The sequence below is a fragment of the Heloderma suspectum genome, chromosome 3, assembly GCF_057233095.1.
Source record: "Heloderma suspectum isolate Gila_16-S chromosome 3, 16-S_ref, whole genome shotgun sequence".
NCBI classification, from domain to species: Eukaryota; Metazoa; Chordata; class Lepidosauria; order Squamata; family Helodermatidae; genus Heloderma; species Heloderma suspectum.
Window position 1 is genome coordinate 93,177,160 of NC_139460.1, and position 25,648 is coordinate 93,202,807.

General features: G+C 43.6%; 1 protein-coding gene and 1 long non-coding RNA gene across 5 annotated transcripts in view; one reads left to right on the forward strand and one right to left on the reverse strand.

Annotated features, from left to right (window-relative positions):
• The window catches only part of AGPAT3 (1-acylglycerol-3-phosphate O-acyltransferase 3), a 150,713-nt gene extending 127,660 nt beyond the window's left edge, over window positions 1-23,053 (forward strand). For 2 of the 4 annotated variants that reach the window (XM_084843862.1, XM_084843863.1), the window contains 7 exons: window positions 117-286; window positions 951-1,112; window positions 4,130-4,283; window positions 6,735-6,837; window positions 13,979-14,054; window positions 16,315-16,513; window positions 19,150-19,978. In XM_084843862.1, the coding sequence (XP_084699988.1) occupies window positions 117-286; window positions 951-1,112; window positions 4,130-4,283; window positions 6,735-6,837; window positions 13,979-14,054; window positions 16,315-16,513; window positions 19,150-19,238 (953 nt within the window). In that variant the 3' untranslated portion in view covers window positions 19,239-19,978. Of the gene's footprint in view, window positions 1-116; window positions 287-950; window positions 1,113-4,129; window positions 4,284-6,734; window positions 6,838-13,978; window positions 14,055-16,314; window positions 16,514-19,149; window positions 19,979-22,321 lie in introns of those variants that run through there. The other 2 variants (XM_084843864.1, XM_084843865.1) reach the window with 2 other exon arrangements.
• Window positions 19,696-25,648, reverse strand: part of LOC146349947 (uncharacterized) — a 33,541-nt gene continuing 27,588 nt past the window's right edge. The window contains exons 4-5 of the long non-coding RNA XR_014789127.1: window positions 25,545-25,627; window positions 19,696-20,144 (exon numbers count right to left, since the gene is read on the reverse strand). This is a non-coding gene — a long non-coding RNA (uncharacterized LOC146349947). The remainder of the gene's footprint in view (window positions 20,145-25,544; window positions 25,628-25,648) is intronic.

A 25,648-nucleotide genomic window follows, 5' to 3' on the forward strand; every position in this document is an offset into this window, starting at 1 on the left:
TTGACAGCAACTGCAGCAGAGAGGGTTAAAAGGGAGGCCCAGATCAGACTAGGCTTCAATATATGGTGGTATAAAATGTACCTAATCTATTTTGTTTCTTTCCTCCTGTGATCTAGAGTTAGTGATGTTGCTGGAATGGTGGTCTGGTACAGAATGCACTTTATTCTCAGACCAAGCCACAATCAGTAAGTTTGGAAAAGAACATGTTATCATCATCCTGAACCACAACTTTGAAATAGATTTTCTGTGTGGCTGGACTATGACAGAGCGCTTTGGTGTGTTAGGGGTGAGTGGTTGTAGCCTTGAACTTATTATAGCCTTGGACATCATAATGGCTTAATTTTGGGGATGGGGTGCTTTTTCTTTTTCTTACTTGGGAGACAAAAGTAGTTGTTGCTGTTTTTTTAAGTGTTCACATTGTATAAAGTTCCTTCCTGTTAACACCAAAAGTAGAATGTTTAAAATTTAAAAATTAGAGTGCCAATGTGGTATAGTAGTTAGAGCAGGAGGAGGCAACCTGGTGCCTGTCAGATAATCAGATACAACTCACATAATTCCTGGCCATTGGCCATGCTGGCTGGGGCTTGTGGGAGTTGTAGTCCAAAACATCTGGAGAGCACCCAATTGCCTAACCCTGGGTTAGTGTCCAACTAGAACCTGGGTTCAAATCACCACTTAGTCATGAAGCTCACTGGGTGACCTTGGGCCAGTCACTGTCTCTCAGCCTAACTTATTTCACAGGGTTGTTAGGCTAAAAAGGGTAGCAGGAGAACAATGCATGTTCCCTTGAGCTCCTTGGAGGAAAGGCGGGATATGAGTGTAATAAATACATTACTCTAGCTTCCAGAAAAGTCATTGGGCCACTTCAGAACACTTTTGAAAACAGCACTATTTGTAAATGATATGTTGCAGGTAAACAGATTGAAACTATTTTATCGTGTTTCTTTCAGAGTTCAAAAGTTCTAGCTAAGAAAGAGTTGTTGTACGTGCCCCTAATTGGCTGGACATGGTACTTCTTGGAGATTGTTTTCTGCAAAAGGAAATGGGAAGAAGATAGAGACACAGTTATTAAAGGGCTAAAACGATTGTCTAATTATCCAGAGTATATGTGGGTAAGTGAAGTTTTGCACAGCACTTCTTCTCTACTTTGAACAGGATGGTGAAAAATGTAGTCTTGTATGGGCTATGTGTGTGTGCGTGTGCGCGCCTGCATGTGTTATCATATTAAGTTTATATATGTATCTGTATATGGGGTGATTAATAATCTACAGTCAGGGCCAGAAATATCAGAACAAAGATAACTGTTTTGGCAGTTGGCCTCTGTACACCACCACATTGAAGTTGAAAGGAAACACACCCAGAAGGGAGCGAAGTCAGGACTGTCAGCTGTAATTCAGGGGGTTGGACAAAAGTGGGGCACTAACCAACCATTCAGGAAGGACAGCCAGTGGCATACACACACACCCATCGTTGGTGGCTCATAAGTAATGGAACGAATGGCTGGCAAGCAGCTGCATGGCCAGGTGTGGCCTGTTTCCTGGGTGCCCCATGACCAATCAAGCAGATAAAAGGCCTGGAGGTGGTTCTGTTACATTTGCATTTGGTAGCTGTTCACTGGAACTCCCAACATGAGGTCCAAAGAAGTGTCCACACGAGTGAAGGAGACCATCATTAGGCTGAGGAAACAAAATAACCCATCAAAGAGATAGCAAAAACAGTGGGAGTGGCCAACACAACAGTTTGGAACATCCTGAAAAAGAAGGAATTAACTGGCAAGCTCAGCAACAGCAAAAGGCCTGGAAGACTACAGGAGACAACTAAAGTGGATGACCACAGAATGCTGCTCATGGTGAAGAGAAACCCTTTCACAACATCTGGTTAGGTCAAGAATGCTCTTGAGGAGGTAGGCATGTCATTGTCAACATCTACAGTCAAGAGACAGCTTTATGAATGTAAATAGAGAGGCTTCACAACAAGGTGCAAACCACTGGTAACGCTCAAGAACAGACAGGCCAGATTAGCTTTTGCCAGCAAACACCTAAAAAAGCCTGTCCAGTTCTGGAATAAGATTCTTCGGACTGATGAAAACAAGATTAACTTGTACCAGAATGATGGGAAGAGAAAAGTATGGAGAAGGAAAGGAACAGCTCATGATCCAAAGCATACCACATCATCTGTCAAACATGGTGGAGGCAGTGTTATGGCATGGGCATGTATGGCTGCAAATGGAACCGGGTCACTGGTGCTTATTGATGACCTGACTGCTGATAAAAGCAGCAGGACGAATCCTGAAGTGTAAAGGGCTCAGATTCAGCCGAATGCTGCCACACTGATAGGACGCCGCTTCATATTGTAGATGGATAATGACCCAAAACATACAGCAAAAGCTGCCCAAGAGTGGGATGTTCTTCAATGGCCAAGTCAGTCACCTGATCTCAACCCAACAGAGCATGCTTTTCACTTACTGAAGGCAAGACTGAAGGCAGAAAGACCCACAAACAAGCAGCAGCTGAAGGTAGCTACAGTAAAGGCCTGGCAAAGCATCTCGAAGGAGGAAACTCAGCATGTGGTCATGTCCATGGATTCCAGACCTCAGGCAGACATTGACTGCAAAGGATTTTCATCCAGGTATTAAAGGCGACCCTTAAGTTTGAAATGATGTTGGTTTGTTCCATTACTTATGAGCCACCAACAATGCGTGTGTGTGTATGCCACTGGCTGTCCTTCCAGAATGGTTAGTGCCCCACTTTTGTCAAGCCCCTTGAATTACAGCTGAAAGTCCTGACTTCACTCCCATCTGGATGTGTTTCCTTTCAACTTCAATGTGGTGATGTACAGAGGTCAACTGCCAAAACAGTTATCCTTGCTCAGATATTTCTGGCCCTGACTGTATAGTTTATAGTGCTTTTTCATGTCCCACCATGGATGGGTGTATAACCATTATTATCTTAAATCCTTAGTTTTTATGGCTTATTGTATGACATTCCAACCTTACGTTGACAGTCACATTTGCATATGGTACAAAATTATTTTAATGTGAGGGACAGATTTTGCAGAATTGGCTTTGTGACATTTCTCTGTTATTCCATGCAGTCTTACTAGGATATAGTAGCAATTTAATGAAAAGTAACACACACAATGGCTATATGAGTGTCTATTTCATTTTAAACATACATGCTCGGAAGCCAACATGTATATCACTAACCCACCTTGAGGATTGAAATAAATATGTAATTGTTCCCACATCACACTTTTACATGGCTGAAAGAAGATGCTCTGAGCATGTGTGGAAATCCTATGTATAGGTGTGTTCTCATCCTAAAGAGTTCTGCGGCTCTGTCTTGTATTTGAGGCTGAGGAGCACTCTCAAGAGTGCCTTAACTCCTAGCAGTAGGTGAATTCAGAGATCATCCGCCAAGCAACAGTGCTCACCACACAGTGCAAGTCAGAAGTTGGGATGGCGAGCAAACGATCTGGGCTCTGGACAGAACAGAGTGGAAACAGATGACCAAGGCCATCAAGCAGATAGTCTGAACTAACCTTCTCCAACCTGGTGTTATGCTGGGGCTGGGGATGATGGGAGTTACAGGCCAACACATCTAGTTGGGGAAGGCTGGTCTAGAGTGGTGGTCAGAAGCCTCCTGAGGAATAAAGTGCATGCTGCAGGGAGGTGTGTGGCCTTGAAGGAAGAATCTCCCAGGGAAAGAGATGGCGTTGTGGTTTTGTGGTGTATATGGGTAAGTCTCCTAGTGTACCTGTTGTTGGCAGTGGGACTGATGCGATGATGAGGGTGAGATGCCAGGAGCGGAGGGTATTTCTGGGGAGGAGTTATTGGTATTTAAGGATGTTGGGAGGAACTCCTCCAGGCAGGCAAAAGAAGGACAGCAGCCTCCAAGGATCCATCTCCCTTACCATCTGGGGAAGTCTTTGCAGGAGAAGATTACTCTTAGGGTGAGGATCTCCACCAGTCTCTGGGCTTTTGGTATCCTGCAATCCTCCTTCTGATGCAGAGGTTTCTGAATTCAGATCCAGGGTCATAGCAGTCTGCTTAGATTAGCCACACACATGCACAATGGCCTTTTAGTCGAATGGTAATGCGGATGTTTCCCCCTCTTATTCTGTGCCACAGTTTCTCTTGTATTGTGAAGGAACTCGTTTTACAGAGACCAAACATCGTATCAGCATGGAGGTGGCAGATTCCAAGGGGCTGCCTAAACTCAAATATCACCTGTTGCCCAGAACCAAAGGTTTCACTACTGCTGTCCAGTGTCTCAGGGGAACAGGTATCTATTTCCTTGGCCTTGCTTGCAATGTTTATTAATAATTATTCTTTAGTATAGTTGTTGCTATTGGTCACTAGTTATTTTAAAATGCAGAATCTCTATTGCTGTTGACATTTTAAACTGCTAGATTTGATTTTGTAAATAATCTTAATGCATTGAGTACTTCCCCTTTGAATTCAGAGAAATTAATAATGCTACTTAGCACCTCACATTTCTAAAGTGGTGTGCAAACATTGCCTAATTAACACTCCCAGCATGCATGTGAGGTGTAAGTTCGTGTTATGCCACACAGACGATGCTGTTAAATAGGACAGATGGCTGGCTAAATGTTATTGACGGGTTACAAACTTGACTGTGTCTTCCCATTTTTAATACCATTCATCATCTGCCAAGATGTTCTAAAAGCAGGTTTTCAGAGTGTCCAGTGATGATTCCAGAGCCTCCCTTTGCCATTTGAAATCATTTCCCCCCCCGCCGGGCACAATCCAGAGAAATCCCAATGTGATTTTAAGTCTTGTGGAAATCAAGAAGAAGAGTCAAGCTCCTACTTAAGCGCTTAAATACTATTGATTTCAGGGGCACTTTAAACACATGTACTTTCCCCTGGATTGTACTTAATATATGAGAGTCAGTAGAATCCAGTAAAGGCAAGAGTGTTGACTTTGGATGAAGAACCTGGTAGGGTGGTCCTGGGCAAATCACTATCTTGGATTCAGTTCCCTTTCTGTAAGTACAATATTAACCAACCTTTCAGGATATTTGTGAGAATGAGTGTGGTGAGGATGGATAAGAACAACATACATGAAAGTTCCAAATTTTCCTGTTTCTGTGTAATGTAATTATCCTTTGTCTTCCTGTCTGTTACCATGTTAATAACTATCCTCTTGTATATATAAGCTTAGGGTTCTTTCTCCCACACTGGAGGCCTTCAAGACGAGGCTGGACAGCCATTTGTCAGGGATGCTCTGACTTGGATTCCTGCACTTAGCAGGGGGTTGGACTCGATGGCCTTGTAGGCCCCTTCCAACCCTACTATTCTATGATTCTATGATTCTACTGGCTGCAGAATGGCTAAAACTCACAGAAGTTATATGTTAGCACTATGGCTCAGTTCAGATGTAACACCAAGCCTTGAGCCTTGGACTCATGAACTCCCGCCTCTCATTTGCCTCCCCTCTTCTCCTTGGGCATTCTGATTCCATGATTTCTGAATTTGCAGCAAACCATATTTTGCTCTTATATCCAAACAGAGCAAACTATACATAGCAAAACCCATAGTCCTGCTTCAGATAGAATGCTAAACTATAGTTTAGCATTATGTGCAAGAGCTTCCCCCTACCCCCCAGCAGAGCTCTCCTCCACTGCTAGAATGTTTCTGCTTTAAATAAACTTCTGTTTGTCATTTTATGGTTGGCTTTAATTATGATTTGTCTGAACAAACCAGGATCGGAAACCACAGTTTGATCTTGGCTTGTTTTGACAAATCATATTTAAACTAACTCCAGGTTGTCCTTGTTCAGATGAAATGACAAACTGTGGTTAGTTTAAAACAGAAGCGGATGCCACACTGCTTCTTCACTGCCACAGTGTAGGAGGAGAGGAGAAGAGGGAGCACACAAGCTGGAGGTTGATTCAGGTAGCACTGAACTATGGTTTAGTGTTGCATTTGAATGCAGCCATTGTCTGCCCACAAATCAGAGTTGGAAATCATGATCTGTCCCTAGTTTTCAATCCTGGTTTTCAGGCAGTCTGTAGCCCTGTTCAGGTGTTCCTTAATCTGTGTAGGCTAAACACAGGAGGGGAGAGAGCACACTAGCCCCTCCCCCTCCTCATGTGTTTCCATGGCCTTCTACAAGAGGAGGGCAGCACTCTGTAAAGGAGCGCCTTCTTTATTCATGGAGCCTCTCCGTGCGACTTTGGATGCTGATCTCCAGTGTCCCAGATCACATGGGGAGCCTCCACAAATAAAGGAGGCTGTTCTTTACAGAATATTGCCCTCCACATGTAGATCACAATGGAAATGTGTAGGGATGTGGAGGGGCCAGCGCATTTTCCCTTCTCAACCTACATAGATAAAGGAATGCCTGAATAGGGTTTGTGGTTTGGCATTATGTAAGAACCAGGGCTAAAAGTTGTAGGGAGCATGTACATGTCCAGCAAACTGCAGTGAGTGTGGCTGACCCTGGTCCATTTAGTGCTGTTAAAATTTCAGCCCTGTTGTTGTTTTTGGTTTGATGATGATGATTATCCCGCCTTTCCTCCCAATACTGGGACTCAAGGTCCCAGCATTACACTGTGTGACCAGTAGAGCAGTGTGCTTAGAGAACTATGTGCTTCCAGTCTCAACTGCCCTCCTTGCCATGTTTTTGTGCTTTAACATAATAATTAAATACGTTGAATTCTAGCTGTCTGAAGACTGAAATAATGACAATCTCATCTTGCTTGCAACAGTTTCAGCAGTGTATGATGTAACGTTAAACTTCAGAGGAAACAAGAACCCCTCCTTATTAGGAATCCTTTATGGGAAGAAATATGAAGCAGATATGTGTGTCAGGTGAGCATGTATGCATAGCATGTATCAGAGACTTGTCCTTGGGTCCCAAACATGGTGGTGAAGCTGCCACTTTTACCTGTGCTCCCCCCCCCCCCCGTGATTTAGGATCTTTAGCTTTATTCAGGCTTTGGAAGAGCATCATTTCACCATTAGTATCGGAGTACAAAGGCAAATATGGGCATCCAACAGGGCATGAATCCTTTCAAAGTAGTAATTCGCTCTGGCTGCTGTTTTTGCTGGTTCCACGTTTAGTATGGAAGATTTTTTTGGTCACTGGGAGTACATGTTTTGTGAGCCACTCAGAGAGCTTTGGCTATTGGATGGCATATAAATGAAATAAGTAAGTAAGTAAGTAAGTAAGTAAGTAAGTAAGTAAGTCAAGCTCCATAAATACATTATGCCAAGCACCACCTCTTAAACATGGATAAATAAGCGAAGTATAGTCCAATCTTGATAAATGGTAGTCATCAGTGTCTTCTAGACAAAATCTGGCTTGAAGTCCTGGGATCCATTTGTCTGGACTTTTCTCAGCTAGGCCTGCTGTTATACAATACAGATTGGTGACCTGACTTCTCCATTTTGCTTTGTTTGGGGGTTGTTGTTCTTGTTTTTAAAGAACTGCAGGAATGATTTCCGGCTGGGTCAATTGCAGGCCTGTCTGAAATAAGTAATTTCTTCACAGGTAGTGGTGATAAAAGCTTTGTTATTTCCTTTGGTGCTTGTAATGTTGTCTACAACCATCATAGGAAAGGCAGAAAATCTAGATCAGAGCTGTCAATATAAAGTCCAAGGGCCTTATAGAGGTTTGGTGTCCCCAGCGTGGCCCCCACAACACCCCTTCCACAGTCCACGCAAATTACTGAAACATCTCCGCATTTGGTGGGGAGGGAGCATAGCTCAGTGATTAGAGCACATGCTTTCATGCGGAAGATCCTTATCTCAATTCCTGGCTTCTCCAGATAGGACTGGGAAAGAGCGGCCTGAAACAGTGGAGAGCTGCTACCATTCATCCTAGATCAGCTTTCCCCAATCCAGCTCCCCCCAGATGTGTTGGACTACAACTGTCATCAGCCCCCGGCATCTTGATCCATGCTGGCTAGAGTGATGGGAGTTGTAGTCCAGCACATCTGGAGGGAGCCAGGTTGGGGAATGCTGCTGCAGATAATACCAAGCTATAGATGGAGCAATAATCTGACTCTGTATAAGGCAGCTTCCTATGTTCCTGCCATGCTCAAACCAATAAACTTACGTGGCATCATTGTTATGCATGTATAGCGGGCCAGGAGCAGCCGGGTTCTGAAGGGTAAAAGAACCCAAGTGGTGTAGCTATAATTCTCTTTCCCAGGAACAGGACCTTTATTGTAGCAATAGCCTCAGTCACTGCTTAGAGTACCGGAATGATGTGGATGTCTTCATCAACTTCTTCAGGTGTCAGAGGCTCCTGGTACAAGATCTGATCTTTGCTGACCTGTAGCCTTTGCTTGGGTGAAAGAAAGGAAACGGTGCACACTCTGGGTGCTTCCAGATGAGGCTTTTATTGTGCAACTGCCCTGCCTCATTCACTGAATTTTACAGGGAGTCCGGATGACAATGTCTTCAATTTGTAACCCTCCATTTCCCCCCCACACTTCTGTCATTTTTCTTACCAGAAGAAAACACTGTTAAGGAGGGCAATACAGTACAGGCGCACAAAGCACAATGCCTTTTGATTGGTGGTGCCAGGAGCCCTCTGCTGGAAGCACACTCTTTTTGAATTTTCATAATAAGCGGCATTTCCCTTTCTGGATAAAGCAAAGGCTATTTTTCCAACTTCGTAATAATATGAGAAATGTTCACTACATAATCTACATATTCTGGCTGTGGGCACCCTCTAGTGGCAGATTCATTGCAGGGATACAACAATACAGGGTTTTCAATGATATTTGTATCATTCTGTACAAGAGAGCAAAGTAGAACTTGTTAAGATAGGGACTAAAGCTGTCCAGCAAGGGGATCATTAAGTAGTTTGGCCATATTGTAAGTATATCTTACAGATGTTTGCACATGTGTATCACCTTTGTAGCCATTTGGGTTCAGTGTGGATATTTGCAGGCAAAATGTTCACTGGTTTACCTTTTTTAAATAAGATGGGGAAACACCAGATGGTCATATTCAAATTTGTACAACCTCTGAGAAAGTTCCCACGTAACTATGAATAACAGCCCAATCCTATGTATGTTTACTCAGGAGTAAGTTCCACTGTGTTCAAAGGGAGTTACTCCCAGGTAAGTATACATAAGGTTGCAGCCTAAATGAACTTTTAGTAGGGTTGATTTTGAAAATAGAATCTTATGGCTCTTTAGAAAGTTTGGCAATGCAGCAATGCCACTGCATAGTCCAAATCTGCTAGGAATGTTTTCAGTGCAAGATCTGTGAGAATGAATGGACATTACATTGGATGCAGGACTTTTTTGTGGATTGTGCCTTAGCTCTCTCAGGAATTGAGGCTTTTTGTCACAGAGGTTGCTGTATAGCAGCCTTCCGCAAAGTAGTGCCCTCCAGATGTCTTGGACTACAGTTCCTACCACCCCTGACCATTGGCTGTGCTGGCTGGGGCTTGTGGTGGTTATAGTCAAAAACATCTGGAGGGCACCACATTGGAGAAGGCTTGTGCTTTGCTACTTTTGCTGTGTTAGATCTGCTCAAGTTACATCATGTTGTCGTGGATGACATTCCAGTAGTACAGGGGACTGATCAAGGGTTCCCATGTGATGAAGCCGTAAGCCCTATTCAGCTGTTCTAAACTTGAATAATATAAACACATGAGGGGAGGGAACACTCCAGCCCCACCCCTCTCCCTTGTTGCATTTCATTGCCCTATACATCTGGATGGTGAGTGGCTGAAGCGGAGAGCCTCTTCTATCCATGGGGACTCTCCACGCGATCTGGAATAGTGATTATCCAGCATTCCAGATCGTGTGGAAAGCCCCGACGGATAGCAGAGGCTCTTTGCTTCAGACAGTCACCCTCCATGCATACAGAGCGATGACAGTGGTGAAGGAGAGGGGCAGGGCTAAAGCGCTCCCTCCCCTCACATGTTTACCCTATTCAGGTTTAGAAGCCTGAACAGGGCTTCAGTAGTAGTAATAATAATGCATAACATTTGTACAGTGCTTTCAAGTGTTCAAAGTGTGTCACAACAACCCTGTAAGATAAGTCAGTATTATTAACCCCATATTGCAGATGGGGTAGGGGAGACTGAGGCTGAGAGGAAGTGGCTTGCCTAAGGCCGCAGAGTAAGTTCATGACAGAGGCAATATTCAAACCAGGGACTTCCTAATTTGCAGCTTAGTCTTTTATAGTTTTTGAGGTTAGAAACTGACGGTTAGTAGAATGAATGGAAGATGAGTTGCTTGGCATTAGGGGGAGAGAAGAAATTTATTTATTTATTTATTTATTTATTTCATTTCTATACCGCCCAATAGCCGAAGCTCTCTGGGCAGTTCACAAAAATTAAAACCAAACACACAATAAAACAATTTAAAATATATAGAACATTAAAACCACAATATAACAATACAACCACAATAAAATCTAGCAGCAGTGCAGGAGTTTAAAATACAGACTTAAAACAGCAAAGATAAAAATTTAGAAAGCTAAAATGCCTGGGAAAATAAAAAGGTCTTCACCTGGCGCCGAAAGGAATACAATGTAGGCGCCAGGCGAACCTCACTAGGGAGCTCATTCCAGAGCCGGGGTGCCACAGCAGAAAAAGCCCTCCTCCTAGTAGCCACCCGCCTCACTTCCTTTGGCAGGGGCTCACGGAGAAGGGCTGCTGCTGATGATCTTAAGGTCCGGGCAGGCACATATGGGAGGAGGCGATCCTTCAGGTAACCTGGCCCCAAGCCGTTAAGGGCTTTAAATGTTAATACCAGCACTTTGAATCGGGCCCGGAAATGGACTGGCAGCCAGTGCAGCTGGAAAAGTACTGGTGTAATATGAGCTCGCAGGCCAGTCCCTGTTAACGATCTTGCTGCCCTATTTTGGACCAGCTGAAGTTTCCGGACCGTTTTCAAAGGCAGCCCCACGTATAACGCATTGCAGCAATCCAGACGAGAAGTTATCAGAGCATGGATAACTGTAGCTAGGCTATCTCTGTCCAGATAAGGGCGTAGTTGGTATACCAGCCTAAGCTGATAAAAAGTGCTCCGTGACACTGAGTTCACCTGTGCCTCAAGTGACAGTTCTGGATCCAAAAGCACCCCCAAACTACGAACCTGATCCTTTAGGGGGAGTGCAACCCCCTCCAGAACAGGTTGAATATCACCTAGCCGGGCAGACGAACCACCCACTAACAGTACCTCCGTCTTGTCTGGATTGAGTTTCAGTTTATTGGCCCTCATCCAGTCCATTACCGTGCCCAGGCACTGATTCAGAACAGCCACTGCCTCACCTGGTTTTGATGAAAAAGAGAGGTAGAGCTGGGTGTCATCTGCATATTGATGGCACCTCAGCCCACACCTCCGGATAACCACCCCCAGCGGTTTCATGTAGATGTTAAACAGCATGGGGGGGGGGGATAAAATAGAGCCCTGTGGAACCCCATGGCACAATTGCCATGGCACAGAGCAATAATCCCCCAGCACCACCTTCTGGAATCGGCCATCCAAGTAGGAGCGGAACCGCTGTAGTGCAATGCCTCCAACTCCTAACCCAGACAACCTATCCAGAAGGATACCATGGTCGATGGTATCGAAAGCCGCTGAGAGGTCCAGGAGAATCAACAGGGTCGCACTCCCCCTGTCCCTCTCCCGGCAGAGGTCATCCCACAGGGCGACCAAGGCAGTTTCCGTTCCAAAACCAGGCCTGAAGCCCGATTGAAATGGATCTAGATAATCCGTTTCATTCAACAGTGCCTGGAGCTGTCCTACAACCACCCGCTCAAGCACCTTGCCCAGGAAGGGGATGTTGGCCACTGGCCTATAATTGTTAACATCCTCTGGGTCCAGGTTAGCCTTTTTCAGGAGTGGTCTAATTACCGCCTCTTTTAAAGCGGCAGGCACCACTCCCTCTCTCAAGGAGGAATTTACAACCTCCTGGACCCAGCCGGACAACCCCTCCTTGTTTGATTTAATAAGCCATGAAGGGCAAGGGTCAAGCACACAAGTGGTCGATCGGACTTGGCCAAGCACCTTGTCCGCATCCTCAGGCCTCAGTAACTGAAACTCATCCAATAAAACTGGACCAGACGGTGCTCTGAACGCCTCTACCAATGGAACTGCATTAATGGTGGTGTCCAGTTCATGACGAATCTGAGCGACTTTATCCTCAAAGTGCTGTGCAAACTTGTCACAGCGTGCTACCGAGGGTTCCACCGTCTCTCTCCCTGGCCCAGAATGTAACAGGCCACGAACCACTCGGAAAAGCTCCGCTGGACGACACTGAGAAGATGCAATGCTGGTGGAAAATAACTGTCTCTTTGCCACCCTCACCGCCACAGAGTAGGCTCGATAGTGGGCTCTTACCTGTGTTCGGTCAGACTCAGCACGAGTTTTCCTCCACCTGCGTTCTAGCCGTCTCCCCTCTTGCTTCATTGCCCTCAGCTCAGGTGTATACCAAGGAGCTGGCCGGGCTCTGCTCAGAGGGAGAGGGCGCTTGGGCGCGATCGTGTCAGCTGCCCGAGTCATCTCTGCATTCCACAGAGTGACCTGGGCTTCGACAGGAGCACCAGCCATACCAGCAGGAAAATCCCCCAGAGCCCTCTGGAATCCATCGGAATCCATTAATCTCCAGGGGCGGACCATTTTAATAGGTCCCCCACCCTTGCAGAGGGGAAAGGCCGCCAGAAGTCTAAACCTCAGCAGGAAGTGATCTGACCATGACAAAGGGACAGATGTTAATTCCTCCACTTTCAGATCACCATCCTCCTGCCCAGTCGAGAAAACCAGATCAAGCATGTGTCCTTTTATATGCGTTGGGCCAATAACATGTTGGGACAGCCCCATGGTTGTCATGGCGGCCATGAAGTCCTGAGCCGCCCCGGATACAGCGGCCTCGGCATGGAAGTTGAGATCCCCCAGGACCATCATCCTAGGGGTCCTCAACACCAAGTCCAAGACCACCCCCGTCAGCTCAGGCAGGGAGTCTGATGGGCAGCGGGGTGGGCGGTACACCAATAGAATCCCTAATCTGTCCTCGTTTCCCAACACAAGGTACAAACACTCAAGATCTGCACTCGAATGAGCAGGAAGCCTGGAGAGGGAGATTGAATTCCTATAGACCACGGCAACCCCCCCTCCCCGACCTTCAAGTCGGTGTTGGTGCTGCACCGAGTACCCAGGAGGGCACAGCTGGGAGAGAGTGACCCCTCCCAGTTCCCCCACCCAGGTCTCAGTAATACATGCCAGGTCAGCCCCCTAATCCACAATCAAATCATGGATGAGGGAGATTTTATTTTGGGCCAACCTGGCATTCAGCAGCAGCACCACCAGACCCGAGGGCAGACTGGTAAGGCTGCCAGGAACCATCAGGTTGGGGGAAGAACCAGAAGAGGGGACAGCTGTAAGGTTTCTAGCCCCTCTTCTCCTCAGAAATCCTCAGAAGAAATCTTGACTGGCTGCCTTGAATTCAACCAACGTAGGTTCACTGATATCTTCTAAAATGAGATGTCGCAGCTTCCTCCCTCATCTTTAATGTGTCAAACTTGATAGTGATTACTTAGCAGTGTGGGCATGCAGATCCTCAAAGTGTGGGATTTGCAGGTCCTCAAAGACATTCTTTTTATTATTACTTGACATATTCCAGGATTCAAGATGTGTCATTGAAAGGAGAATCTGCTCACATAGACTGGTGACTGGAAATTCAGCAGTAATTTAATACAAACACTTTCTTTCAAAGGTGTGCTGTAGCTGTTTACAACACAGATGTGCATTCTTCACACCTGTTCATAGGAATATATAGGCAGGAATTCTGGGGAAGAAGGGAAAGAGGAGTTGAACAAATTCTGATGTTGATAGTCTTTCTGACTATTTGTATTACAATTTCAGGATTACAAAATGTATGCTATGTCCAGCTGCACCCCATAAAGACACTATTATTTACATATTGTAATTATTCTCTCTCTAATAAAAGCTCTTTATTGAACCTCTTTTAAACAAACTAGGAGGTTTCCTCTAGAAGATATCCCTTTGGATGAAAAGGAAGCAGCAAAGTGGCTTCACAGACTTTACCAGGAAAAGGTAAATACCTTGTTTCCTTTTAAGATTTTATAGAATATACTAGTGAAATGAATTATCAAGAGAAGACAGTACTGGAAACCCCAGGCAACTCCCTTCTCTTTAAGGGAGAAACTTGATGTAATGTGGGGGATATGTGATGAAGTTCACACATGGTTCTTTAAGAAGTTCATAGCAACTATTGGGAACGTGTGAATATGACTGAGACCATGGTGCTAGAGAGTAACCCTTTTCCCTTATGCTGCTTTCCCACATAAAATCAAACCCTTATGATACCTGTATGTTTTCCCTTCAGGGCGAGGGTCCCAATCAGATTTGCCCCCGAGAGCTGCTACTAACTCGGCCAAATTATAACTGTGGGAGATCCTGCCACAGTCTTCCATGTCACGTCTAGTTTAGCCCTCATTGATCAGCAAGTATGATGTAAGCTTTCTTCATGGGCCAGAATTGTTTTTGTATCTATGTTTTATATTGGATTTGATGAAATCCTACAATACTCCATAGAAATTATGTAGCATGTCATCACAGTTGGCCCAATGCATTTCTCTCCTCCACCTCTTTTGATGGATCATCATTCAGCAGGATAAGCTTAGTAGGCTTAGTTCTATTTTAATGGTATGCAGATAATGTGTGAAGCAATGAGGTAAACAGGAAAAAGCAACATGAAGTCTAAAAAACAATAGAGAGATACCTTATATGTGCTACCTTTCATGTAACAGAGAGAGAGGCCATCATTACCTCAAAACAATCTATCATATCTTGATTACTGCACACTGTTCTTCCATACGTGGCTACGGCTACTGTTTCTTGAAGCCACCAACCAATATTTTTGGGATAGGTAAGGAGACCTGTGTGCCCCACACTTCAGGCTTGGACATCAGGTATGAAAGATCCAAGTGCGTTGCCGTTTGCCCATGCTCCAGTCTCACCACAAAGGTGTGCAAAGGTGAATGTACATATTCTCTGCTGGTCCATGTTGATGTGACCCATTGCTTCCTCCAAGAAGACGGCCATAGTCCACCCATCACTGCAACATGTGTGTTGGATTCATTCATGGCACATATGGGCTACCCATGACACACAGGCTGCATCCGGGTTTCATAAAGCTTCCATATGGCCTGCACGGGTGTCAAATTGCCTCCCCTTCTCCTTTTTCTCCTCTAGCATGGCCACAATGAGTAGTTTGGAAGCTTTTATTTCCATTTTAGTTTAACTGCAGCTTGCTTTGTCATCCAAACCTGAACAGACTGTGATTAATCTTAGCTATGGTTTAGCTGAAACAAGCCAACGTCAAACCATAGTTTATGAAGCTGACTTGGTTCAACTAACCCTAGTTAAGCTTAACCACAGTTTAGGGCTCGGGTGACATGCTAGACTGCAGTTAATTCAAAATGGAAGCTTCTGATCAAAACAGAAAATTCCAGTGCCAGAAGAGGGGAGGGGGAGCGCACAAGCCCAAGGCTCATGCAGGCTCGCTATGCCCCATGATTTACAACATTGACCTGTGGTTTAATGGTACATGCAAGTGCAGTTTATGTTTATCACCTGCTAACGTTGTTGCTGGTTTTATTGTTGGTGTTTATTGTTGTTTTCATTGCTTTTAATATTTTAACTATTTTTATGTATTTTATTACTGTAAGCTGCCTTGGGAGGGCTTCTGCTCTGAAAGGTGGCCAAGAAATGTTTTAAATAAATAAACTCTCCCCGAAACTGATTGTGTGAATGGGGCTCTAGCTGTTGTGGATTGTGTGAGAGTATTTTGAATTTAACCTTTGTCACGTATTTCTAAGGGATAGTTCTTGTGTTTTGTTTAAGCAATTGTCAACACACTTGATGGAATTAATAGCAGTTTCAGTTGATCAAGCGCTGACTGTGTTTATGTGAATAATGTAGTATGTGAAATTGGGAGATACTGTACACCTTGCCACTTGGGTTATTCTCTATTTTTCCTTAGCTGGTCCACATACTGCATTTTGCTGCTATGATTTCTATAGTTGATGTCCTTTCTCAGTGGTATTGGAAAAACAGTACAAGATCTACAAAAACAATGGCATACAGGAGAAGGTACAAGAGTATAGCAGGGGCGAGCTTCTCTAAATGTTGTTTTTGTTTTTTAAATATTCATGATGAATCAGAAAATACAAATTTCTCCAACAGCAACCAGTAGTAGTGGGTCACACAGGCCTGCCTCTGTGACATTATTAAAATCTACAGGCTTTGAATAATTTGAATACAATCCTATGCATTTCTTTTGCTTTTCTAGGATGCTTTACAAGAGAAGTATAATCAAGAGGGTATATTTCCTGGGCAGCAATTCAAACCTCCCAGAAGACCATGGACTCTCCTCAACTTTCTCTTCTGGGCAACCATTCTCCTGTCTCCTCTTTTCAAATTTGGTTTTGGAATTTTTGCAAGCGGATCACCTCTTCTGATTCTAGCATTCCTGGGCTTTGTTGGAGCAGGTGAGAAAACTGAAGAAAATGTTTAGTCTTCCCATGGGGCACTGAATTGAGATGTGTGCATGAGAATCCTGTGATGCAGCCAGGCGCCAGTATCATTTTCTCAGTTAATCGGCTCTGTTGTAGGGTGGGGGTGTAGAATGATGTTGGTTAAACACTGTCTGTCTGTCTATCTATCATCTATTGGTTCTGCCTGCCTGCCTGCCTGCACTGGAACACAGTGATTGCTAGAGCTGATGATTAGCACTTTGAGAAATGTATTCAGAATCTGTTTTATTATTTATTTAGGGCACAATCCTATGGGGATGGCCATAAGCCTCTGAACATGGAGATGGCCATCCTAAGCAGGGCAGGAGGAGCACGGAGGTGATCATCAGCTCCATGTTCCTCTCACCCTGCATTTTCACTAGATGGGTGATTTTGCCCTTCTAGTTGAGGCTCTGCAGAGCAGGAGGGAGGCTGGGGCAGCTGAAGGATTCTTCTTAAGCTGGCCGCCCCAGTTTCCTCCCTTGCCTGCCCACAGAAGCACCCCCCTTCCCTCCTCTCTGAGCTTGTGTTTGCAAGCTTGTAAAGGCAGCTGGCATGGTTCTCTCTGCACCAGCTGTGAGGAGGGGGAGGGGCTGGGGAGCTTGGACTCCCGGGTCCGAGGTCAGAGCACTGTCTCTGGCCTTGGATCTAGGAATCCGAAGTATCCTATGGCCCCCCAGACTCTGTCCTGGGGCCACAGGATTGCTCTCCCAGACTTTCTTTCCCAATCTGTCCCCAAGAGCTCAGGGTAAGTTACAATATAAATTTCATTTGACCTTCACAATAGCCCAATGAGAAGGTACTTCATCCATTAATGTGTCCTCTGGACAAACCTAACACATTAGCCCCTGCATCCTATAGACTCTTCTATACATTTTTTCTTTTGTGCTAACTCTTATGCTGCTGCTAATTGTTTAGGCCAGGGGTAGGCAGAAGGTGGATCTGGATGTACCAGTAGATTTCTGGGTGATTTGCAGTAGTTTAGCAAAGATTTCTGACTCCCAATTGTTTAAAAATAGCAACAACAAAATGACACGCACACACATACACCCAAGTTATACTGCTGAAATGAGGAATGTTTGGGGTAACCAAGAGGGCAAGTCCTCTTGTGGAAGGACCGTGAGCTCTATTCAGTTCTAATACTCAGTACAAATTCCTGGCCTCAGAATTCTTTAATTCTAAGGCTGTCACTTTTGCACCTGGCTCTGGTTGCTGGATCTCAGCATTCTAGTAAAAAAATAGCATAGACTCTGCAAGCCTAAAGAATGACCCACCCCTGTTTTAGGCCCAGAGTTAAGCATAATTAAGCCCACTGAAATAAATAGGCTTAATGCACTTCTTCTTGGGCTGGACTGTGGCATAACAACAAAACAAACCGGTTATTTGTATCACCGACATTTTAGCCTCTGGTGTTAACAACTTCAGAGTAGCCATTTTGATTTTGTGTTGAGACCCCTTTCCCTTCCACTTTTTAAAGTCTTTAAATTCACTGTAGTACAGTGTTCAGTATGTTGCAGTGTTAGCTTTCATATGCTGCTTATAATCATTTTGTAAGAGCTGGAGACAAGGTGACGTGCGTTTGTGCAGCTGTTGGCCCTGTTCCGTCAATATCTTAGGACTGTGGGAAGTACTTCAGTTTATCTCACCTGAACGAGTCCTCATTGGAGAAGCTAAAGGAGTGCAAAGGTGTACTGCAGAAGGCACATGGAATGGGAGAAGGGTTGGACCTGGCAGGAGAAAGGAAAGATGCAGCTAGGCTTCTGCTAATGACACAAAAATTTCCACTGGTACTTACAGTCAGGTAGTGGTGTTTCCATCAACCAGAGCTCAGAACAGGCACATACTAAGGGCAATAGAAAGCATTCCCCTTATTCCCACTTCTGGCCCTTTGACCTGTTTGAGTCTTCTTAGGTGGTTGGTCTCTGCATGTGTGTGTATCTATACAAATAGGGTTGGGCATATTCCACAGTTCTGTGCAGCTGCAGAATTTGGTGATGCAGAATTCAATGCCCCGAGAGACTTGGCTCTCATTCTAGCCGCTGTTGGCTGAGCAGATAGGTTTAAAACTGTCCGGCAACGCCTCGTAAAATCTCTTAAGTGGTGGCTGTGTGTGGTGGTGAGTAGGACTTCCAAATGTCTTCCTCCTCCTAATGCGGGGGGGAACCTATGGTAGTAGCTGGGCCTTCCGAATGTCTTCCTCCTCCTAATGCGGGGGGGAACCTATGGCCTTCCAGATGTTGTTGGACTCCAATTCCCATCAACCCTAGTATGGCCAATGGTCAGGGATGATGGGAGTTACAGCCCAACATCTGGAGGGACACATATTGCCCACCCCTGTCCTAATGGCTAGCTGAAGCAGAATACATTATGCAAAATAACTCCATGTGGGTTTGTGTGCAATATACACACACAGTTTCATAATTCATATAGTTTCCAGAATTTAATTTTTCTTGGTGCAGAATTTAAGTATATTTTTAAGCACAGTATATATACACAGCCGTATCCATGGAGTGTGTGTATATTGTATGCATATACACATTTCTTGCTACTTTGCTAAATAGTGAGTAACTTCTGGTGTAACTCAATAGTCTCTTCTCTTTCTATTTTTAAAGCTTCCTTTGGAGTTCGTAGACTGATAGGAGTAACGGAAATAGAAAAGGGCTCCAGCTACGGCAACCAAGAGTTCAAGAAAAAGAAGTAATTTTACAGATGCAGTTCTGAACATATAACAAGACTATGGTATCAAATTAACTTCATTGAAAGAAAGACACTTAGAAAACTTATCTTTTTTTCTTATTAACTGATAACTAATAATACTTGAGCCAAGACTGAAGAAATTGGAAGATTCAAGAGAAGAGGAAACAATTGACTACTTACCTGCCTAAGAATCCCTGTATTCATTGTATTGGGAGAAAAATCTGGGCTAAAAAACAAGCTTTTTTTTTTTTGGCTTTGTTGTGGGTGGGAGGGGGAGCTAATGGGTAGAGCTACATGCATCTTCAGATAACTGGTTTGTCTTTCAAGACTACAACAGCTGCTTTGCAAGAAGAGCTACTGAATGTTCCTTCTTGCTAAAACTAATTTAATACTTTCTTATTCTTAGCATCTTTTTTTTAAGCTAAGGCAGCATGCATTGCAGCAAAATACAACCTCCAGTTAATTTATAGCTGTTCCTTGGGGAGGAAGCCACTTGGAAAAGCTACTTCATCCTTGCAGATATTTTATTTTTATTTTAATATTTATTAACTTCCACAAGACAATGGCATTTTAATGGCAGCAGTACCTCACTGATAAGCACATACATTCAACCAGATGTTACTAGCATGAACACAATTCCAAGCCTTTTTTCCCCACCTCTTTCCCTTATGCTGTCCCATTTAAAATTGGAACATGCTTAGCTTAGTTTCCTACGTAGATATTGGACTTACTATTTCTTTCTTTAAAAAAAAAAAAGAAAAGAAAAAAATTACATGATGACCCTGACATGTGAACCTATGTGACTGGGGCTGCTCAGTATCCTGGTCTCACGAGTTTCTTCAAGGGTCCATTCTGCTCAGAATCTCCTGCATGGCTTCTTGTGAAAAACAGCATAAACCAGCACAGGAGCCTGGAAAAGAACTTGTATTTAAAAACTCTTTAAAGAAGTAGGTATTTGGGGGCTTGGTACAGAGTGGAGAAATGCTGCACCTCTAGGGCTGTAACCTTAAGGATGCACACTTGAAAGTGTTGCCTTGAAATCAGAAGAACTTTCTTCAAATTAAATATGTTAGGAGCTGGGATGTCAGTTGCCTATGTTACAGTAGATTGCCATGTAAAACAACAGTCACGCTGAAGGTTTTTAAAAGTCTTTTAGTATCCAAACACCCAGTGGTTCAGCCCTTTTTGTATTTTCTGCTGCACATCAGAGCTACCATTGGGGCTGTTGGCACGATCAAAGAGCCCACCGTGACTTATTTAAGCCACAGTGGGCTGCGGCATGTGGCAGCAGCCATTTTGAATATTCAAGCTGTGATTACAACTTGAGTCATCCGATGCCAGTGGGGGTGGGTTGTATGAAGGTTAAACAACCCTCACAGAGCCAATGGCCTGTTTTAGGGTTATGTGAGGGTTATTTAACCCTCGCACAACCCACCCCACTGGGTTCAGATGGCATGAAAACCCACAATTGTGGCTTGAATTTTCAGGATGGTGCCCATGGGTGCTATTGCTCATCATGGTTTAAATAAGCCACGATCAGCCATGGCGATTGTGCAAACCCAGTCTATATGTTCTGGTGTGTTTTTTTTACCATCTCTGGCTCTAAAGAACACTGGTAGGAGCTACGCAGCCTTCTGGTGATGGCCGCATTCAGTCACAGGGCATCAAGCTTCCTTCTCTTTGGAAAGCCATTTATTTGAAGTGGCCTGCAAACCAACCACATGTAGATTTATATGGGAATCCCAGGTGTCTCCATGTAATGGGTGTTGTAAGTAAATGGTTAGCCATGAGGAGGCAACCTCCTTGTAGAGGCTATTTTGATGCAGCTGTCCTTAACAAAGCTTTGTGGATTGATATATGCATATGTTTAAAACAGGGGAATTTGTAAGTGTGTGGGCGTGGCATGTATCTTCTTCCAGTGCTGGGACCAAATTTTGCCATCAGCTTTGCATTAAAACCCCCCACTCAATTAAGCTCTATAAATAAATAGAACCCAATGCAGAATTAAACCCTATTGCTTCTTCCGACGTAATGTTAACGCACATGTTCTTATTTGAATATTAATTTTTAACATTGTATTAAATCACTGGTTGTTTGTTTGTTTGTTTGTTTCTCTCTCTCTCTCATAGTCACGGGTAAATGTGTAATATTTTACTTTCAACATGTAACTGTTGACACTAACTTTTATTCCGCACTTGCAGGAGCTGATTTTAAGAATTTTCTGAATACGTTTGTTAGCAAGTTGCCCCTTTGAAACACGGACAATTCTTTATGGGAATTGCTTATCTTTGCTTTCTTATGCACATGCCTGTTTGCTTAGGGATTTCTAAATGAAAGGTTTTTGAAGTTGTCTTATGGGCCATGATCAAAATAACTAATATGCAAGCATGGTAGAGAATGGCACGTAGGAGAAACATTGCCTGGTGTTCTGCTGCACCAGTTCTTGTCGCTGAAGAGACTAGCCATTTTTCAAATGGAATCGTTGCTTTTCTTCAGCAGGGGAGACTACTGCAGCAAGAGGTCTAAAGGTGCAATCCTATGTATGTTTAGACAGAAAAAGTCCTACAACTTCCAGCCATTCCCCTACCAGCATGGGAATGCTGGGAGTTGTAGGCCTTTTTTCTGTCTAAACATGCACAGGATTGTGCCCTAACTGCATTAATTTCTTTCCTGCATGCATATACCAATACTTTAGGCACAGCCCATAGTATCCATGCATTTTGCTACATCTTTCCCCTAGCATAACGTTGTCCTGGAATAGGCAAGTTTTGCCTCCTGAGAGGGATAAAAATCTACCCTGGCTGGAAGGGTAGACAACTCTTCTTGACATCATTGGAAGTTGAACATGTGCTTCTTGAGGAGGCAGCAGAATCCAGCAATGACTGTCTTTTTTTTTTTTTTTTCCAGTATGTATTTTCTGCTTTTTGATTTGTTTCTAAACATTATTTCTGAACAGGGAACTTTTTTCTGTGTTTACTAACAGGAAGACTGAAACAGGCAGGATTGTCTTTTTTTTTTTAAGTACTCTGTAAATACCTCTTGCTTGTTGGAAGGATTTTTAAAATCTGTTTTTCTTTTCTTTAACAGATGCTGTATAATTGCTTTTTGAAGAAGATGTTGAATATATTTTAATGGCACTTGATAACATAAGCAAAGTAGAGAAGCGCCTTGGCTCTGTGTCACAGTTACACGTCAGCAAGGAGTTCTATATTGGTAGATAAGGCCAGAAATGTTAACAGAATTATGTGGGGGGAGGGTGGGGGTTGAGAAAGAAGAGGTTGCAAGGAAGAAAAGATTGAGCATAGAGATCTTTTTTTTTTAAGTAGTTGTCCAGTTTCCACTTAGTGCAGATAACTTCTGCTTGAAGGTAATGGGAGTAGTGCATGTACATTATGGAGAGAAAAAACAGATGTTTTCCTTCTGTTTTATTTTCATATCATGACATATTGATCATATTTTGTTTTGAAAACATAGTAAAGGATACATATTAATTGGTTTGCCATTCTAGAAAGACATGTCCATTTTGAAGTGTACAACATTACATAATATAGTACATGACAGCTCATCTGTTTTGGCTTGAACTCTGGTTTATCTCTTCAAATGTTTTTTTAAAAAATATTATGCAGAGTATGTATGAAAAAATATTACTGGAAATAGCAGTAAGTGTGTCTCATAAAGAATACCAAGTGGTTTGGATTGGAACAGTGAGCATAGATTTTATACCTTACACTATTTTCTTCTGGTTTAATAGAACATAGCTTGTATATTTGACTACCAAGCCCTTTGAGAGCAATAATAAACAAAATATATCATGACCTTTCTTTTCTTTTTTCTTTTTGGTCTTCATTCTTAAATTTTAATCATTGTTCGAATGTGACAGCACTTCTCCCTCCTTTCCATTTTCAGTGCTCCATTTGTGTTGATGTATAGGATTAAAATATAAGTTTAAAATATATAGGTTGGTATCCAAAGAGCTACTTTAGGTACACTCAGGAGCTTGAGCATGCCCTTTGGGATGTTTTACTTTTTCGGTTCCATGATCACACTATGTCATATCACAAATTCTTCTGAAGCTCCACTAGTTTCAAAAAGGTATTGCAACACAGCATTGGGTGGAGAGAGGAGTGTATGTTCCTGCTGGTCAAGAAAACACACCTGTCAGGGTGGACACTGAGCCCATAGAATCCCAGAGTAGTTCTGATTCTGAGGAAGAGGAGTCGCTCCTGGGAGAGGAGCGCGCTCCTCTTTCCCAGGGCCAACAGCTGACGGAGATTCCTCCCACCGGCATTCCTAGCTTAGATAGCAGTCCTGGGAGTGACAGAGCGCAGGAAGCAGACTTGATGGATGCGCGACACCGACGCAGAGAGCGGCACCAAATGGAGGGCGCAGAAAGGAGGCGTAGTGCCCGGCTGGCGCGCAAACAACGGCTGCGCCCAGAGGATCCAAGGGAAAAGAGGAGGGACTCTCCCTAGTCCTTAAGTTCAGGGGTCTGCCAGTAATTCCCTTTCAAACGGGGACCAACTGTTCCAACGTAAGGCATAGGTACTCTGCTGCTCATATCTAGTTGCTAACAGTAGAGTTGTTAAGTTGTAAAAGAGGAATAAAGCTTTGAAAAGAATCCATTTGTCTCTGTCTGGACTTGGCTACTGGATTAGACTGAGAGAGGCCTCCAAGGAGCCCTTGACAACACCTAACTTTCCCCAGCACAGTGGCCATACGAAGTTAACGCAGTTCTTTGGACCTATGCTGTTGGCTACAAGCCATCTACAGTTGCCTGCAATTTAGGGGCCCAGAAATCCTGTTGGTTTTAATCAGCCTTAACTATGTGCTGCACTGGGGCATTATTTTTAATTTGTATATAGTACTTCCAATGTACAAAGCTCCTTTAGCAGTTTTAGATGGTTTCCCCCAAATAAAATAGGGTCAAGAAAAACTAACAGAAGCTCCTCAGATGGAAATTAGTCCTAGTTCAGAAGGTCTGTTTATTTACAGTATGTAAATGGTGCATAAATATTGGTTTCAATGGTTGTAAGCTGGGGCTGTGTTGAAAAGAAATTGTTCATGAGAAAGAACGGAAGTTTGAAATGTGTAGGGCACATTACATTTCTTGCCATAGCCAATTATTTACAACTATTTAGCATCTATATTTGCTCAATTTTTTTTGTGTGAAATAATACTGTTAAAATATATATATGCCAACCTGAAGCCAGTAAGGCTTTGTGGTATGCTTGGACATAGGAGCAGGATTGCTTCCTTGCAGGCCTGGCTGTGGCATAGAATTGAGTCTGCATTCCTCCCTCCCTCCCTCCCTCCCTCCCTCCCCAGTGCTGTCAGCTCAGTGGTTTAGAGGTAAAATCGCATCATCATATGAGGACTGCATATATTCTGTAGCATGCACTATTAGATTTTACTTATGGCATAGCTGGTAAACAATGCAAAAACTTTGGTTCATTTCCTCCATGTGTGTCTCCCACATTACCATAATGCCCCTTTGTTGGCCTTCCTTTCTGTTGTCTTGTTTCGATTCTCAAAGCTGCAAACCCCTTGATCTCATCAACTTGTTCTTTGCTCTTCCCTTTTGCTTGCTTTCTCTTGTACCAAGTTTAAGCCTTTACTTCTTTCATTTAAAGCTATCCATACTTTTGCACTGTCTGTCTTTGCTTTCTCATAATTCCCCTTCAAATTTATTGTTACCATTCTTTCTCAATCTAAAATCACTTCCTTTCTCATTTTTTAATTTTAATTATTTCAATTTTTTATCCCACTCTTCCTCCAAGGAGCTCAGGGCGCGTTATTTCCCACCACCACCACCACCATTATATCCTCACAACAATCCTGTGAGATAGAGCGGAGAGCAACTTCTCACATAGTGAGCTTCATGGTTAAGTGGGGATTTGAACCCACTTCTGCCCAGTCCTAGTCTAACTCTAACCACTACACTACACTGGCCCTGTCATTTATGCCTCCTTATATTGCCTGCATCCTATTTCTGGAAATGACTCCTGCTGTGCTTTCTCATTCTTTTAAGAAATTGCTAAAAACTAAACAAAACCTGCTTTCCCAAGCCTCTCAAGATTGATCTTCTCCAATTTCACTTTCCATTGTCATGTAGTTTAAGACCTGTAACCTTGCAGTTTAGGACCATATCTGGTAATAAAATGACAACAATGGATTTACTGCTTCCCCATTCTTTTATTGTCCTGTTATATTGCTTAGTACCTTCAGAGTATAAACAGGTACACGTTAAATAAACCATCAGACTATTAGTGCTGTACTACAAGATTGAGGCTGCAGTCCTTTACCCACTTACCTGGGAGTAAGCTCCATTTAATTCAGTGGGACTTCCTTCTGAGTACACATGGATAGGATTGTGGTGTAAGAAGACACGAAATTCTGTGTGTATGAAAGAATCAG